The following is a 17,800-nucleotide window of genomic DNA, read 5'->3' as shown; positions in this document are numbered from 1 at the left end:
GAATTGGATGCAGTTCTGTTCTGTACCAAATTCAGTAAAAAATGGACAATGGCAACGGTCTAAAGCTATCGATGACTTGTTTTCAGCAGCTCTGTCTTCGGGGACCACCGTTTTCAGAGACCCGACTCATTCTCTTTGTGCCATCAGTCAGATAATCATCAAGCTTCCAGCCACGTGGCCCTTTAGCCCATGCTTACACGTCTTTTCCGTCTTCCTGCCTCTCAATGTGTCTGCGTTACTGGTCTTTACCTTATTTAAGCCTTGAGGAGTCTTGGTCTGTCCAGGTAAGAAAGAGCATACATAAAAACGTCATTCCTCATTTATAGCAGTGGCTTTATTATGAGAAGTTGGGACTGAGCTAATTGCTTACAGTTGTGTGGCACATGAGCTGGTGGCTCTACGAGGAACCTGAGCTTGCATGAAAACCTGGCAATTGAATCCTGGACTTTTTTTAACTTGGGCGAATTCTTCAGAATGTATTTGCACCTTCTGCATCAAAATTCTATAGTTCTCTCCCTTGGCTATACAGAATTTCTTTAGAGTAAAATACTTAATATAAAAAAATACAGTAGTATAATTAAAACATTTGATTGTTGGGCCAGTATTTTACAAAATACGATAAAGATGATTGTAAATCTGAGAATTTGATTTATAAAAACATACATTCTTTTTGCATATAAAATTCCTTGCCTGAAAAGCCACATTTCTGCAGGAAGGTTTTGCCCTGCCATGTCACATTAGTCCTTACTTTATTTGAAGATCACAAGCATAACAGTCATTAAAGCCAAGATATGTAGAGTTGGTTTTACTGCAGCTGATGCCCGTTCGAGCTCTTGGTAGAGGGGAATTTTGGGGCATGAAGGCGCTTCTGGTTTGATAGAGACTTCTGGGAAAGAGAAGTCCTGTTTCAAAGCACTGAAGTTACCAGTATTGTCAGGAATTTCCACTGTCTTCAGCATCGATTTAAATCCTGGTACAGTAGCCTAGGAGCAAACGTGAAACCTTTTCTTACTTGGTTTGAAAGATTGTTGAGTTCAGCTCTGAAACAATCATTGTCTAGTGTGCTTATTTACACTTTCACCATAAGGAAAAAGTGTTCTAAACGTAAGTTTGAGAACATGGACTGAGAAAAGAGTAAAGTTTTCACATCATATCAGTAAGACTAACCCCACCCAAAAACCTGAGAATATTTACTTCTAACAGGGGGCACAGCATGCTGTACAAGAGAGGGAATCCTGCAGTTACGCTTCAGCGTAAGCCCTTGGCTGGCAGCAGGCAGAGCTGTTCTCCCGGACCAGCTACTGCCACCCGCCCTCCGCAGAGAAGCCATGTCCGCCAGGGCAGTAACTGTCTCTGCTGGTGTTGTCAGCCCCTCGCTGCCTGGGCTTCGGGGACCCCAGCCTCCCCCCCTCGCCCTTCAAGAGGTCCGCGGTTTGTCTCAAACACCTCAAGCTCCCGTCACCACGGTCCAGACACTCCTCCCAGCTGGCTCCACTATCCACGTCAGATGAGTGCTTATCTCCAGCCAGTCTGGGGACTCGAGACCCTACTGCATCAAACAAATTTCCTTTCTGCTGACTCACATTCTAAGATACTATCTTCTTTTAAATCTGCTAAAGAGCCTTTACAGCTCCTGTATATGACTTGAGCAAGTTCAGCTCGTTGGTCTGTAAGGATGCAGTATCGCTGTGCTCAGGAACTCGATGCAGTTAGAAACAACAATTGAGTAAGGCGGCACACTTACATTGATGACATACGTCCCAGGCAGGAGGAGAAGAAAGTATTCCCCTTGTTGATTTGTTCTGTAGGGGCAGACATGAGCCCTTCCTTTGGCCTCCACGATGGCATTGGGAATAGGAGTCCCATTCTTATCAGTAACTTGACCCTTGACACCTATGGAAAAGGGAGAGGAGAGAAAGGTCACAACATCCATCTGTGGTGAGCCACCTCCTCTGAGAAAGTTGGGCTGTTTTGTTCCTGGATGCACTCAAAGGCTATTTCATGCACTTCTAATAATATCACTAGTCCCTTCTATCTTAAGGGAATTAAAATAGAAAATCCTTTGTTGCTGTTAACATGAGGGTAAACCATTAAGTTAGAAAGCAGCACTGTAATCTCTGCTTCTAAGTCTCATTTGCTGAAAGCACCATACATACTTACTGCATGTGTCTTTTACTGAAGGGCTTCAATCTTCAGTACTGGTTTGGGGAAGGGGGCGTTGCCCCCCCCCCCCCCCCTTTTATTTAAAATAAGTCAGTCTCTTATCCAGTACTTCCCAAGGGCAGAATACCAACACTGTCTGCTTATGAAATAGTTTCCCTAAATTCTCACACACCACCTTCAAGGCAGCACTCGCGTTAAGCAAAGATAAAACAGCAGGCAGACTTTCTGGGCAACAAAACGCAAGACAAGCAACAGATTTGTGCAAACTCAACTCATTGTAAAGTACCACTGCTTCACTAACCTGCAGCTCTCTTCCAACTGTGAAGTTAAAGAACACACCTAGAAAAGCCTTACAAAAATACAAAATGCAAGCAGCAAAGACCCATAAAACATTGTCCACACAGACACACATACCTGTACAGACCTCTGAAATAAATGACTGCCCCAAGGCTGCTCAGCAAAGCGGGCTGCCTGAGGGGGGGTCTCTGCTAAGACGACCCCTGGGGCCCGTCCCTTGCTCCTGCCCCAGCGTATTTTAAGCCCCTTGCATCGCTGTAGTAGCGCCCATCGCCCCACGCCTGACACACATGTAAGTTCTCCTCCCTTACCCATCCCTGGCCTTGTAGCACTTGCTATTCCAAAGTGATAGCTCCCAGGTTCAGGCCAGAGCTCCTCACCTGTGAGCTCTGACACTGACCTGGGCTGCTGAAGAGCTCCCACTTTGCCCACCAGCCTGGCCTCAGCTTTGGCTCCCTTCCCCATTCGCATACCCACCTAGATGTACTTGTTTTATATATTCGATCAGAGCAGCTTTGTTGTCTCTCCAAAACTTTTCCAGCTGGTTTGCTGGAGGATATTTACAGCATGACAGCTCCAATGTAATTTCAAAACATTGTCCCCAGATGTAGTTGTAATCTTGCATTCCACCTTAAAAGTGACATAAAAGAAAGAGCGTTCAGCTGCAAAGAAGCACCAAGTTCAAGCTCAAAGAAAAACAGGAGAGTTAAAATGTTGGTACTTGCATCACACCTGTAAGAAAAGTAAATCAGATAAATGATTCCTCAGTGCCACATTTGTATTTACTGCCTCCTGTGGAAAACCAACTTAATTACTCTAGTTACATGTAGAGTGTTGTTTTCTAAAGCACAATGGCGTTTCAGGAATGACGACTATTATGGCTGAGGAAGGGTGGGTCTTTGACTTAAACTCATTCAAGCGCTCCCAAGCAAATAGGGGCAGGTAAATTCACAGGCTGGCATAGAGTTTGCCACTGCCAAAGCCATCCTGAGAGCCTGTTAAGGCTTTGAATTTAGACTGTGAAAGCAACAGGCAGTGCCATAGTACACAGGACCCATGTTCTATTTGGCTACACATAAACAGTAATGAAAACATTTATTTCAGTGATCAAACATTAAAAAAAAAGGATGATGTATGAACAGAAGATTGGTCTTCTTTCTGAAAGGACAAGACCTTGGTGCCACACCAGTGTGTGCACGCATGTATGTTATCTATACAGCCACCCAGGCCGTAAGAAAGGGCACAGAAGCAGCCAGACAGCAGAGACTGCCTCATTCACTTCTGTAACTGCTGACTGGGAGGGTCTGCAAACACCCAGGTCCTGCTCAGAGAATCCGCGTGAACACGTTGGCTTACTCCCCTCATCAACCCTCTACTCTGGGCAAAATCACAGCCCTTTCACCATCAAAGATGGCAGGCGAAAGTGAGAACATCATATCTGAAGCAGCTGAAAAAAATATATCGCTGACAATCTTACCTTCCAGCTGGTACCAAGAATACCCGTTGGTAATGCCTTCCGGAAAGGTTTGTCTGTTGTCACACCCAGTCCCTTTGTACATGCTGGCATGGTTGAAAGAGTAAGTTTTTGCCAGATGAATAAAGACATCATCATCTAGAGACCTGCTATAGCCTTTCAAAGAGCCGGTAACTGCAGAATGAAGATAGCCATCATGTAACTCTCATTATTGGTAAAACATACAGTGTTGGCTTACATACAGGATAAATATCTCCCAAATAGCCGTATCAGGCAGTGAATTTTGATGGGGTTTTGACGGGCTGCCCATCCCAGCTCAAAAGCTGGAAAAATGTTGCAGAAATCCTTATAAATTTTGCTTTGGTACAGCTAACATTCCTAAACTAAATCAGCTGTGGAGAAGAGAGTTTGTTACTGGCTTACCTGAGTTACCATTATCAAAGGTGTAACTGGCAACCAGGGCACCCCCGTGCAAGTTTGCCGAAAGAACAAACGTTTCATTTTTTATCCAGTCCATTACTGCTTGAGTCTCTGGCTGAATGCTAGCATTGTTATTTTCAAAGGCATCAGGGAAATTTCTGTTCAGATCTTCTCCGTTCTTATTGTACCTTAGAAAGAGAGAAGACATTCCCATTACTGCTTGGCCTATGGACACTTCCACATCGCCAGCCTCCCAGTACTTAAAATCTGTTGCATGCTAGTGTCTTTGGAAACAGGCAAGGTGACCATTGCAAATCTTCTCAAGCATTAAGAAGATGGACTTTAGTTTGCTTTCTGGCAGCACTGGAATTTTCACAGGACACAATAAAACAATTCTATGGTATTTGAGGTGGAAACAGTGAATAATATTTAACATGCATATAGCATGCACACACCTACACATACGTGAATTAGAAGAACCTAAAGCCAGATAAGGAGGAGGATGTCCTTCTGTATGGTTTTTCCCACTTGTATAGAAGACCAAGGTAACTACTGGATGGCAGGGTTCTTTGTCCTGCTGTCACTCTGGACATAGAGCAAAACATTTGACTCAAACACAGGATGTATTCTCTTCTCCCTGTACCTGAATGTCCAGCCTGTGCAAATGCTTTCTTTTTCACTCAGACAGGTCAGTACAAGAGTAGAGAGGGTATTTAGCATCAGCTGTATTAATTTTTAAACTCTGTAGTTAGTTAAACTCTGTCTATTTGACAGTGAGGGGATAAAAAATACCACCCTCCATAAAAGTCCTATCTATTTGCTGAGGAATAAATTTCTTTCCTAATAAAAAGGACAGCCTACACCAATCACCTAGAGAACTAAACTACCTTGTCACTTGCTTCCGACATTGCCATGGCCAGTGATCCAAGAGAACTTCTGGCTCATGAGTTTGCTTTTTGTGCATATTCCAACTCTGTTCCTTTGGCATTTCTTCCTACTCTCTCACTCTCTCCTCTTCTTCCCTTTTCTAGCCTGTTAAACCTTTCCTCCCTTTTTTGGTCTCTGCAATAGTTACATTAAAGAATGCAAAAGTAGCACAGGATGCAACGCTAGGTTACTTTTTTCTTCTGTGTAAGTTTTCTTCCTAGCTCTGCTATTAGCACAGCACTTATTACACCTAGCTCTGCTTGCGTAACTCCTCCCTCTTAGTAGATCCGTGTTCAACATGATCTTCAAACACATTTCTAGAAGTCCATTCAGCCACCTTAGACACACCTTATTCTCATTAGGAAGGGTTACAGGGTTCTGCAATTGAACTAGATCCCTATGGGTGGAGTTTTCCTTCTTTTTTTGTAGCACCCTAAAGGTCTAAATAGATAATTGAGCTTCTATTCGCAGTCTGGGTCTCCTGCCTAAAAGGTTAGGTCATTATACCATTCTGACCAATTTTCTCTAGCCGCACCACATATAAACACCAGTCTGACTCAGTCTTCCAAAAACTCTATGCCGTAACAGTGTGTCTTCAGAACAGCACAGGCCAAAATTAGCCCTCACGCATCCTCTAGGCTGTCCTCACCACCAAGTATGACTCAGTCTCTTGGCTATCTCCGATTATTACTCCCCACCCATTTCTTCTACCTACTCCCACCCTCCTAAGCCGCCCTTACCTTCCTGGCGAGTAGTAACAATCAGGCACTTTTGTAGCTTCAAATCCATCAGGATTCATTGTTGGCATGATGTGAATCCGGGTATTATTGAGTAGCCGGGTAATAACTGGGTCACGTCTATAGCTGGTCACCAGGAAGTCTATCAAATGGAGCAGCATTTCTCTCCCAACAGTCTGTATAAAGAAACATAGATTTTAAGTCTGCTATGGAAGAAGAAGAGAAAAAAAGACTCACCACCTTACACTTACAGGTTTTTTCTTACTGGATTATACAGACATACAAGAGCATCCTGGTCAACACTGTTTTGTCTTATGCTCTCCCCTAAATATATCTGAAGTAATTTAATACACGAAAGGAGTTACTGGAGGGCTTTCACAAGGGTTTTAAACCCATATCAACCAGAGCTTTTTCTGTAATGGGAAACTGACTGTGTCAGCTACACTGCTTAAATCCTGCACGGATAAGGCGTAGCCTTATCAAAAACTAAAACTGCATAGACTGCCTGTTAAAGAGCACGTGGGCTTGGAAACGCACCACTGCACTATCTCAGCTGCACTGCAGAGTCAGCTCTGTGCTGATGCCCAAGGGACCCCAGGCCCTGCACATAAGCGTCAGTGCTGTGCATCACCACTTGGCAGTGAAGTTCAGAAGAAAGGAAGGCAACACCTTCCATGTTTTCCAGGTGCTACAGAGCAGGATTTTTTCTTGTTGATCACCTTCTATGGGAAGTCAACTTTAATACAGGATCAAGAGAGGCCCCATAGGCACTTCTGTTATATTCTCTGTTACATTGCTTTATTTTAATGCCATGAACACAGGCATTAGGGAAACCAAACAGGTATATATAAATCCTTAGCAGAAGAGATGGAAGGATATTTGGATGCAGACTTTGGATCAAGGAAAGGCAGCAGCAGAGAAAAAGCTAAATACATATTTCCATTCATGTAAGTTTGTATAGGTCGTGAGGGCTGGCAGGACATCTCCCTTTAGTCTGCTCTATCAGATTTCAGGCAAAACAATGGCAAGATTCAGCTCCAGTGAGTTAAGAACAATCCTATTCTACCCCAGAAACCACTAGTACAGCATTCACTGAACCATACTTTCCAGGAGCATTTCCTATAGCACTGTGACCCATGCCTCAAGGGCACTGTAGGGTTCCTAAGCCCTGGCTGGGATGGGAACAAATCAAGACTTGCAACTAGATGTGCTCCAGAGACAATTTATCTCTAAGAACAAAGCCTGGTAAATCACTGCAGGCTCTAATTCAGAGCTACAGCATCTCAGTATCTTTTTGAATGAGTCTTGCACCACTGATGTGGAAATCTTTCAAAGAATTTTTTTTTCCTAAAGCGAGGAACATGGAGCAGCATTACTAGAAGAACCTGGTGATGCAGATAAACATGTCCTTGCTTTCAAACTGGTACAGGCTAAGGTAAAAGCTAGGTGAAGTCAGGTAGGGGAAAAGGACTATTTCTCCACAGCTATTTGCTGCACTAATATCTTATCGAATTTTCACATTCGTACATTTTAAGTGATAAGTCCTGCTCCAGGTGTTAAGGTAAACAGGAACACAGTCACTGTCCAGCAGGAGCTCTGCCTGCAGGAGCTGCGTTGGTACATGATGGGGCAAGGAGGTCTGGGTGTAACTGCTGTTCAGGTTGGGAGCAAACCATGTCTTGCCAGTTAGCTGGTAATTGCTGTTTATTGCAGGGGAAACAAACAAACAATGTAGTGCCAAAAATGATCACACCATTTTAAGTGTCAAAATTGAAGGCAGCCATGCAGTTTGTACAGGGAAAAAGAAGGATCTCTTCCCACCCTGCCCTCCAGCAGATTTGTTCCTAAGTTTTCTAACCCTTGCCTGTCAGCTCCTGCTGATCTCCTGCAAGCCACCATCCAGTAATTTGTTAGGGGAAGCTACGTTACACAAATGCATATACTGTGTCAGTAACTAAGTTGTTCTTTTTCTAGACAATGCAGCAAATGGGCTTGGACAAGGGGTAAAAGGTACCCAATTTCCTCCATTGCCAGTAGCTTTCAAAATAGCACCTGAGCACATGAAAGCAGACTGCTCTGCAGGTTTGATAAATTTATTCTGTGAAATTTAAGAAGGGATGCAACAGAACCTGTCTTGTACAGGCAGCTCAGTTCCAGCTCTGGGTGATAGACATCTTGGGAAGCACACAGAGCAGGGGGGAAAGAAAGGAGGGGAGGGAAGTCAGCCAAGATGTGGCCCTGGGCATGAGAGATAAAGCTAGCAGACTCAGAAGCAGCAAGAACAGCCCTACCACAGAGGCAGCTAAACTACAGACAAGACTGGACTGCTCTCTGGAGAAACTGGGAAAGTGCCTCCAATCCTACTGTACTTCTCTGCAGTACCTGACAAAAAGATATCCAGGAAAGAAAGGGTAGAGAAGCAGAACAGGAAGGGGAAAAAAAGATAAAGAAAAGCAACAAGAGAAGGTGGTGGAAAAGGGCAACATTTATAAAGAATGGAAGATGACCAGTTTTTCATGGATGACATTCTTTGCACTTAGAAGTTAAACCCAGACTTACTTACATATACAGTATTTTAAAAACTAACCCTATTTTATAGGATTCCTTGTATAGCTATTGTTGTACCCGAGTATGTAGTAGATTAAACAATTCAGCTAATTTCTATCACAGAGAGTTGGCACTTTGATCATTCCCTTGTGGGAGAAGAGTGTATTTATTACAATGCTGTTTCGGTGAGGCAACTGAGGGGTGGTTTTGTTTTGGTCCAGAGTACCCTGAAGTTCTTGAGAAAGCACATCTGGAGATGTTTGAGGGGAGGGAAAGTTTTCATTTCTGGGAAAGTATAGCTCAAGTTTTGATCAAACCCTTGGAAGGCATCTGCCACCTAGCCAGGTAGAGCCATTAGAAGCTTCAAAAAAAAGGATCTAGACACAGTGGAGGTAGGCTGCTGACAGTAAAGTCGAGGACAGACACCTTAACCTGCCTCTAGTCTAATATGAAGATGTAGAGAGCGGGGGACAGCCTTTATGTGCTCTGGGACTTTAAGAAGACATGATGAATACTTGGTTTTAATTGCGGTATCCCAAGGGCAATGCCCAGGTGCATTGTTTTGCTGTAGTTCAGATGAGGAGTGACACAAAAGCAAAGGAAAACCCTTTCTCCCACCTCCAGGGATACAGTTAGACATTCAGTTTCTCTGTGCACTTTCAGCTGTCTGTTTCCTTGTGTGCCCCAAAGGGAGAGAGTCAGCGTGAAAGGCTTTCAGGGATCCTCAGGGGAAGTCCTTAGTGAAGCAGCATGCATGTGTCAGGGCATGGATTGACACTGTAGAAAAGGGTGTTACTGCTGTTTCTGTACACATACCCCTTAAACTTGCTGACTATTGCTTCTGGCATGGCTGGGTCAGTGCCCTGCTCAGCTACTGAAGGGCTTACTCAGGAAGCCCTAGCAGCAGCCAGTTAAAAGATTAAGGTTATCTCCAATTGCACCTGCGCTGTAACACTTCACTGCAGCACCCCTGTTTTTAAAACATTTTTGTTACCACATGAGAGACCTAATACCAGGGGACTATGGGTGGATAGACTCTGCCTATTTTTACGATTAAAATTCTTTCCTTAAATGTGGCCTGGTTTTTAAGTTGAACTATGTTGAAAGAAAGATCCAAACCATCAGGTAGGACCTGTTTCAGAGCAACATGGTCTTGCCCATGTCCTTGCTCCAACCCTGACTGCGCTACAGACCTAGCACTAGCACAACCCCGCCTAAGGAAGTGGAGTTACAGCACAGAAACCAATAGTCCATCCTGGTTTACCACTTAAATGCCACACTTACAAGATGTTCTTTTTTAACACTTGTACAGCACTAATTATTATGCACAGCTGCAACGCACCCCACTCTATTTGTCCTTCTTTACTAAAGTGTTAAAGCGACTGTTTGTGCAAATAGAGTTTGGCACATACCCATTTATTTCTATAGCAGCAATTGCTATGGAAATAAAAGAACTACCACATGTATGACAGGGAATTGCAGTTCCTTGGATTATCACTTAAGGAAATGGCAACACAAAGCCTGCTTTTGAACTAGTAACTGGCATAAGATGGTACCACCTGGACAAATTCCACAGCCTTCAGGCTTCTCAGCACAGGCTTCACCTGGCTGAGAAATGGATCACTTTTTTATTTTCCCACTCAGAAGAGTGGGAGTAAAGATAAGGAAAAAGGTAACTGGGGCAAGGCAGCAGCCCTACCTGTGTTGAAAGATCTCTCAGCAGCATCCAGCTTTTTTTAAATTCTGTTGTTAGCAAATAGATTTGGTTGCTTTGAATTTTGAAATCTCTGGTGCTTCCAACCTTCTTTATACCACATCAGCTGATACTGAAGCCAGGTGGAAAATAGTTCGCTACACAAGAAATATTTCTTTTTTTTTTTTACTCTCTTTTCTAGAGCATGTATTTGTTTCCCTGCCACACCACTTCCATACTGTACTGCACAGTGCAAAGGACGCAAGATATGTGCTGAAAATTCCTTATAGCAGATTGTGTAGTATGTGGACACAACTCTTTTTGCCCAACCTGGTGGGAAAAAAAGCACCTTTTTTGATATTGGCATTTTGATAGTGTAAATGCCACTGCCATTCATTTTTTGGAAATGAGTGAGAAATTCTACACAAGACTCATTAGTTCATTGTTTTTTGGTTGGGGTTTTTTTTTTGTTTGGTTGGTTGGTTTTTTTAAGCCCCAATTATGTTGATCACAAAACCTACCCCAGTCCTCAGTCACCCAAGCCCTAGTAAGTCACCATATCTCAGGAAACCATTCTGTGGATATGACTATGTGTACAATGACATGGAAAATAGTCTAGTTGCTTTAACTTAAACCACAAGGTAAGCAAGCAAGATCAACACATCTTTCATGTAGGCTAGCTCAGGCCTATCAGTACAGGCTTTGCTTCTCATAACGAAAAAGAGTTTATCTTGTGATGGCCCAGTTACACTATATCTGCAGAAAGTTAAGGAAGCCATATACTTAATATATTAAAGGGAACAAGCAGAAATGCACAAGTAGTTTACACTTTGTTCAGATATGCTTTTCCTTAAAGGGTTTCCCTTCTGTGATATACATGGTTTAGGAAAAGCCTTCTAATTAGATCCTGTGGTTCAGTTGTGTAGATTGGACTTAAGTCACTGGTACAGCTGGTCAAAAGGTGATAGTTCTGCTCCATTTATGACTTAGGAGTGTTTGGGGGTTTGATTGCAGTCAATGTTAAGTGGAATAAATTCTTCCCCAGAGAGGAACGTGTGAGTGTACACACTGAAGAAGAGAGGATCTTTCAAGTAATAGTACAAGTCTGGGACAAGAGAGACTGCTGCTCAGTTCAGAATGAGAGCTGCCCAAGAACAACAGGCAACCTCTCCCTCGTCTTCCTCAGTACAGACTTTATTAACATTGCACAGGCTTATGCATTTTGTGCAGTCTATTAGTGCCATTTTGATTAAAGTCTCACATAGCTGCAAGTGACTGAACTACCTCTAATTATCATTTTTAATCTGGCTTAGGTTAAACAAAAAGTACTGCTAAAAATGGTGTCCAACTTCATACAGGCACACAAAGAATGGGAGAAGTGTTTTGTTGCACCTCTGGGGATCTGAGACAAAAGTTCACGCTATTTGGCAGTGGTGATCACAAAATAAAATCGTTTAAACCTTGGCTGGTCATGTCTTACAGTATTAAGAAAAATTACCCTACTTAAAAAAAATAAGTCTTTCCAATTCTGAAAAAAATACTCTTCCTAGTATTGCGTACTCACATTAGTTTATTAGAACTTCCCTGCTGGGCAGCTCTCCAAATAACCTAGGTTTTCTTCCAGCAGCATGTGCAAATAGCCTGCACACATGCAATTCAGGCTCCCCCCCAACTTTTAGATTTCAGGAGCAGCCAGACAGCTGAGTCAAAAAAAAAAAAAAGTCATTTGTGTGATCATGACAGGTTAGAAGGGCAGCATCACCAAACAACACTTGAGAACAGAAGTTTTCTCACTCTGTACCATTTATGAAAAGCATCGCTGAAGCACAAAAGACCCAACTAGATCAATGAAGCCATAATCCTGCAATTTTAAGTTATGACAGACTGTGGAACACAAGTTGAAGCTTGTCATACAGTCAGTACAAAACTTATCTGCTTAATATATTATAGGGCTGGCTGAATCTTTCCCCAGTGACTAGTCCAGCAGAATCTTATATTATGGGGAAAAAAACATTCAAGTTCTTCAATGCTTTTCTATATGAGGAATTCATTTCCTGCCATCTGAAATACATTTATGGTCAGATAGGAAAAACAAACACCAACAGTGTTATATCCATACACAAAAAAACATAAGGCAAAAATCATCATGAGGGCCTAAAAAGGAGGAATCCTCTATTTCCAGAATCTTCCCTAGGTGCATGCTTCATCTAATGAACAAGTTAAAATGCAGCATGGCACTTAATACTATATGGTACCTAGGCAGCTCAAGGATCAACCCTGCTCAAACTCAAACACAGTGCCAGATCCCTTAAAAAAATTCTTGCCTCATTTCCTCACAAAGTCAATATAAGAATTTAGATCCTAGGCAGTGATCCAGGTTGCCTGATCTCCAGCAATTCCTGACCCTGTGGATATGCAAATGGTGCATGTCTCCACAGTCAAAGTTCCTTGTGCATATCCTGCTAGGCAGTGATAATGGCAGAAGTGTTTCATTGTGGAGGTTTCCATAGGAGAAGTGGCCTTCTGCAGTCCAGCAATATCAGATTTGAGAGCCAGGCCATTCTGGATGAGATCATATCCTGCTCTCCACCTCTTTCCCAGCAAAGTGGGGTCATCTGTAGCCATAGGTTTTCAATTCCCTTCAGCAGTCTGCAGGGACTGTCACATGGAACCTCAGTTCCTAGGCACCCTAGACTACCCTGCTGACACACACTAGGTTTTAGGAGTTGCAAACCCCATCTTGGGCATCCAGTAACACGCACACCCATTTGAAACCATGAATCAGCTTCCTCCCACAGAGTTAAATTCCAAAGCAGTCAGACTCCCAGCAGCACTTTGAGCACAGCCACTGTCAAACAAGGTGAAACTAGTCTAACTTGGGGAAAATTCTTGGTACATAATGTCACAAGTGTCTGTAGGCATGCAAGTGCTCATGCATGGTATTAGTAATAGCAATAGCTTGTGATGTGTTACACTTTACACGGGATACACTTCCTACTACATCTGTTTTTCTTAGTTTGAGGAATTCAGTCTAGCAGATATAGATAGATACATAAAAAAGATTTTGCCATTTCTGTTGAATTATTTACCCTTCACATTAAAGGCTGCACAGAAATATATTGTGTAGTTTAAACTTATCCTGAACATGACTAATATAAGCAGGTAAAGCTAAAGAATAAGGGAACTAGAAAGCAAGAAAAGATTAGAGAAGAGTGAAGCTTTAAGTCTTTCTGTTCCAGATTCATGTACTACACAAGGAAGGCTCATAATCGTCATTTTCTCCTTTATCATTACTAAGTGGGCATTCTTTCCAGAGCAGGTTAATCCTGTAATTGCTTTTTGTTTTGTACTCACTGTGTTATCTCATGTAAATCTAGGTATTCCAAGCTTAAGGTTTCCAAGATAAATTTTCTTCCTAAAATAATTTGGTGCTGCACAGCAATTATTATTCAATCTTATGATGTATTTGAAGAGTTCTATCAGTCATACTTCATGCCTAGGCAATAATAATGTACAAGCAAACTATTGCATCTGACTCATTGCCAGGAAAGTTAAAGCCTCTGGGTTTATTCACATGGAGAAGACAAACCTCTCCACTTGAGAGGTCTTATGTGTAGGATTGTAGGATTCTTTACTGTGATGTAAGGTCTCCTAAAGCCCTTCCACCAGAACAAGGGAACTTTATTCTTGAAATTCCTCAAGAAATACACACATATTAGGTCTTCTTTGAGGTATGACATACCTCAATAGTAAGTAGCACACACCTAAGAAGTTCACTCTAAACCTCTGGTAAGTGTATTTGGTATAAATGACATCACAAAAGTTGAAACGTACCTCATCCCCATGCATATTCGCAACATACTTGAACTCTGGAATGCCAATCTTATGATGGGTTGGAAACCTTCCCAGAACAAGAACCCACAGGTCTCTACCTTTAAGAGGGGAAGGGGAAAAAACATTTCTTTAAACAACTATAATATCATACAAACCTTAGGAAAAAAAATTTTAAAAGAGTTGGTCATTAAGACCACTGTACAAATTCTCATATTTCATTGCTGCCCAGTCAGTCCTATATATAGCATATTAAGTAGGCTGTGGGTTTTTTATTCTATGAGTACTTGTTATATTAGTTACAGGAAAATAGTTTGGGGTTTTTTTTGTAATAAACATTTTTCAAATCAAGTTTAGCAAGCAAGATCTTGTCAAGCAAAGTCACCAAGCAACTAAAGAGTATTTAAAATAAAAGCCATTCTTCCCCAAAATATTAAATCATAAGGGTTTTCTGAAGTACACACAGAAGTTTTCATTAACACAAAGAAAGAGCATCTTTTTTGTATTAAGACAACACAGAAAAACTAAACACATTGAGTTACTGCTCAGAAAACACGAGATACCAAGCAGAGCTGTATCAGAGACATATTAAATAATAAAAATTAGCACGGAAAGAATTAATAGATACAGAATGAGTATTAGTTAGGACCAGTAAAGCTGCACAGGAAGCTGAACTTTAACAAAAAACAAACAAACATTTTGGAAGTCCTCACTGGGGGTAGGGGCATTTTTAATTATTATTTTTAGCGATATTGTGGCATTTCAGATCTCATCTTGAAAACTATGCTTCCCATTAGTCTGCTCAAGGAGGTGGAAAGCTCTAGTTTCAGCAGATGGCAGCAATGAAACTGGACCAGTTCCTTGATAATAGCGGTCACAGCCTATGGATTGCTAATGCCCAGACCTTGCATATACGCTACCTGTCCCCAGCTCACACAGGGGTTGTTGGGACCCATGAGCTGTCTCAGAGGAGTCCAGCTGTCATTGTTACTTACAGGAAAGAATGCAGGTGCTGCTATATGCAGTACCATAAAAAGTGTTATTTCCTAAATCTTTGTGGAACATCAAATCTGCAGTAAATACACTCTGGAGCGTAACAATTTCTCAGAGGTGTAAGCCATGACCCTCATGGTATAGCGGCAGTGAGCCAGTCACATAGCTAGAAAGGAAAACAAAAATGCTGTGGCAACTGCAGTACCTTCAGGAATGGGGAAAAAACTGAAGAGGGCAGAAAGAACACGACAAGATAGACTGAAAACAACTGCAAGACAGGTAAAACTGAAGACAGTGGCTGTCAAACTAAATTCTCACTTAACAGGTTGAATCGGAGTCTCAGGCTTAGAATCAAGAAGCACAAGACAGCACTGAGAGCAGACAGATTCAACAAGGAATAGTCTCAGGATCCCTTAGTTTTACACAGTCACTCTAGAAGACATTGGTGTTCAACCCTTATATCCATATGCTATGCACAAAGCTGTGAGATGCTGCTACTGACTCTTTCATTAAAGGACAATGTGAGTGAGCAATCCATACTTTTAAAAATAAGTTCATGGTAAGTGCTTTGGTGAGGAAGCTAGTTATTTGACTTTGTTGTATACAGAGCAACTGTTTCATAAAAAAAAAGAAAATAGTTTGACTTCTATAAACCTAGACAAGTTACAGAGCAGAGAAACTGGAGATGCTAGCTTTAAAGCACATCCTTCTTCAAAAAGGAATGAAGAACAACCATCAATCCTCACCAGCCTAGCCCTTCTCCCCTCCAAAACCTCCAGAGGTCCCTTCCAACCTCAATCATCCTGCAATTCTGTGAAAATAGATGACAAGTCTTGCTGCAGAAGTATGCTTGGAACTGAAAAAAATCCTAGTCATGAAAAAAACATGCTACTTTTATTCAATCTCAATTTCTATCTCTGCAATGTGTCATCTTCTCCATGATTGCATCAAGGGGCAACCTGCAATGAAGTACCAAGGAAGTCCTTCCAGAGTGACTCCTATAACTGTTTGTCCTTATGCCCTCTAAGCCATTATGCCCAGCTCTCCTTCCCTCTACTGGAAGGAAATTTCAGACACCCCTCCCTGGTTCCCAACTTGTCAGCTACCACATGGACTGCTGCACCAAGAGGAACACACCTGCTTACAATTGCGATTGCAGCCTTTCTGTCACAGCCCAAACTTAAGATGACTACTGGCAAACCTACAATGCGCAGCTTCCCTAGCTAGGGATTCATCAGACGAAGCTACAGTGTCAAAGAGCACATCCAACATCTAAGTGGTGAAATTATAAGATTAAGGTAGCAAAGGACCTATATTGGAGACCTGATGGTGCCCCAGCTCTCTCCTTGATGGATGTGGATACAGCTAAATTGTAAAACACATGGTTTCCTACAGAGGAGTCATATGCCTTCTATAAGGTTACAAATTCATTCAGCCCTGGGACTGCTCATTATCAGCATGAGTACCAAGCACACAGACAGGGCTTCAAAATATCTCAGAGCCGACGGGTTCAGTGAGTTACATGTAAAAAGCCCTTTCACAGCAAGTGAAATAAGTGCCAATAAAAAGCATTAGCTTCCTCAAATCCTTGATGATTTCCTACACAAGCACAAAACAGTGACCTAGAAGGCAAGATGGTTTAATGTCCTGGTCTTGCACTAAGCTAACCAATATATTTACTACATTTATATTACCTTTCTGTACATAATTATTATCTACTATATAAAATAACCAACCAATCACAGCAGCCAAACAATACTGTAGTCCCTAGAACATGAAGCATCTTATCTCACCAATAACTAGACATTAAGATTAGACCCTGGTTTTCTTTGAAAGGAAGCAGGTCACAAGGACTATTTCAAAGACAACTGCTAGCAATGACAACATCCACATCCACTGCATACAGACTTTTTGGAGCATCTCATGAGCCACTGTAGAACAGTGCCGCGTTCTTTAGCCACTTCCCCGCAGCAGCACTAGCACTGATTCAGTACTATATATACACTAAAGCAACAAGAGTCCAAGTACAGCCAAAATGCTATAGTTATTTCTATCATTTAAGACTTTCTACAAATAATGTTGTATTCTGATTTCAAATTAAAAAGAAATTTCCAGTGCCTTGCCATCAGCAGTGTTCATTCCTGCTGCTGTCACTGTGAAACTGTGCTCATGGGAAACACAAGGAAGAGCTAAGTATAGACTAGCATTAAGTACTGATTTAAATTGGTCTTTCCAGCATTAGTGTTTAGACTGTTTATAGTTTATGTGAGGGCCATCTAAATGATAAACACTCCCATGAACTGAGACAGCAATTATTTCCTGGCATTTCCAGCTTGTGAGAAGTATTAAACCTACCATTAACAATTAAAATAAATTCCTGGGTCTGCTCACCCTGCAGTACTGGATTGTGTACCTATGAGGGATGATGTAAGGTTTCTTTCCATACAGCAGTAATTTACCGCATATAAAAAGATTCAGCATATAGATAGTTTCCTTTAATCAGTAAAGCCTAGATAACTCTGTTTTTGTACCTGAAGTGAACAGCAAAGCTATCTCCCATGCTTTGAATCAACTGAATGTGTATCAGAAAGCCATTTCTCACTGCCAAACCAGAACTGACTTCAACTAATTAGTGAACTATATTTCAAGTAATCAGGACAAACGTGTGTTTCTAACTGTGTGTCTCGGACACGTAACAAGGCTTGTATTGGAACAGAG

The 17,800-nt window shown here is 41.9% G+C and overlaps 1 protein-coding gene across 6 annotated transcripts in view; it reads right to left on the bottom strand.

The window, feature by feature from the left end:
- Positions 1-317: 317 nt before the first annotated feature.
- The window catches only part of CPM (carboxypeptidase M), a 29,424-nt gene continuing 11,941 nt past the window's right edge, over positions 318-17,800 (bottom strand). For 2 of the 6 annotated variants that reach the window (XM_075057841.1, XM_075057843.1), the window contains exons 3-9: positions 14,093-14,190; positions 6,022-6,194; positions 4,358-4,542; positions 3,938-4,108; positions 2,938-3,090; positions 1,745-1,893; positions 318-983 (exon numbers count right to left, since the gene is read on the bottom strand). In XM_075057841.1, coding sequence (XP_074913942.1) covers positions 750-983; positions 1,745-1,893; positions 2,938-3,090; positions 3,938-4,108; positions 4,358-4,542; positions 6,022-6,194; positions 14,093-14,190 — 1,163 coding nt within the window. In that variant the 3' untranslated portion in view covers positions 318-749. Of the gene's footprint in view, positions 984-1,744; positions 1,894-2,937; positions 3,091-3,937; positions 4,109-4,357; positions 4,543-4,819; positions 4,940-6,021; positions 6,195-6,269; positions 6,291-14,092; positions 14,191-17,800 lie in introns of those variants that run through there. The other 4 variants (XM_075057842.1, XM_075057844.1, XM_075057845.1 and 1 more) reach the window with 3 other exon arrangements.

Source organism: Buteo buteo, chromosome 26 (genome assembly GCF_964188355.1).
Source record: "Buteo buteo chromosome 26, bButBut1.hap1.1, whole genome shotgun sequence".
Taxonomy (NCBI): domain Eukaryota; kingdom Metazoa; phylum Chordata; class Aves; order Accipitriformes; family Accipitridae; genus Buteo; species Buteo buteo.
This window is presented reverse-complemented; position numbering and strand designations above follow the sequence as displayed.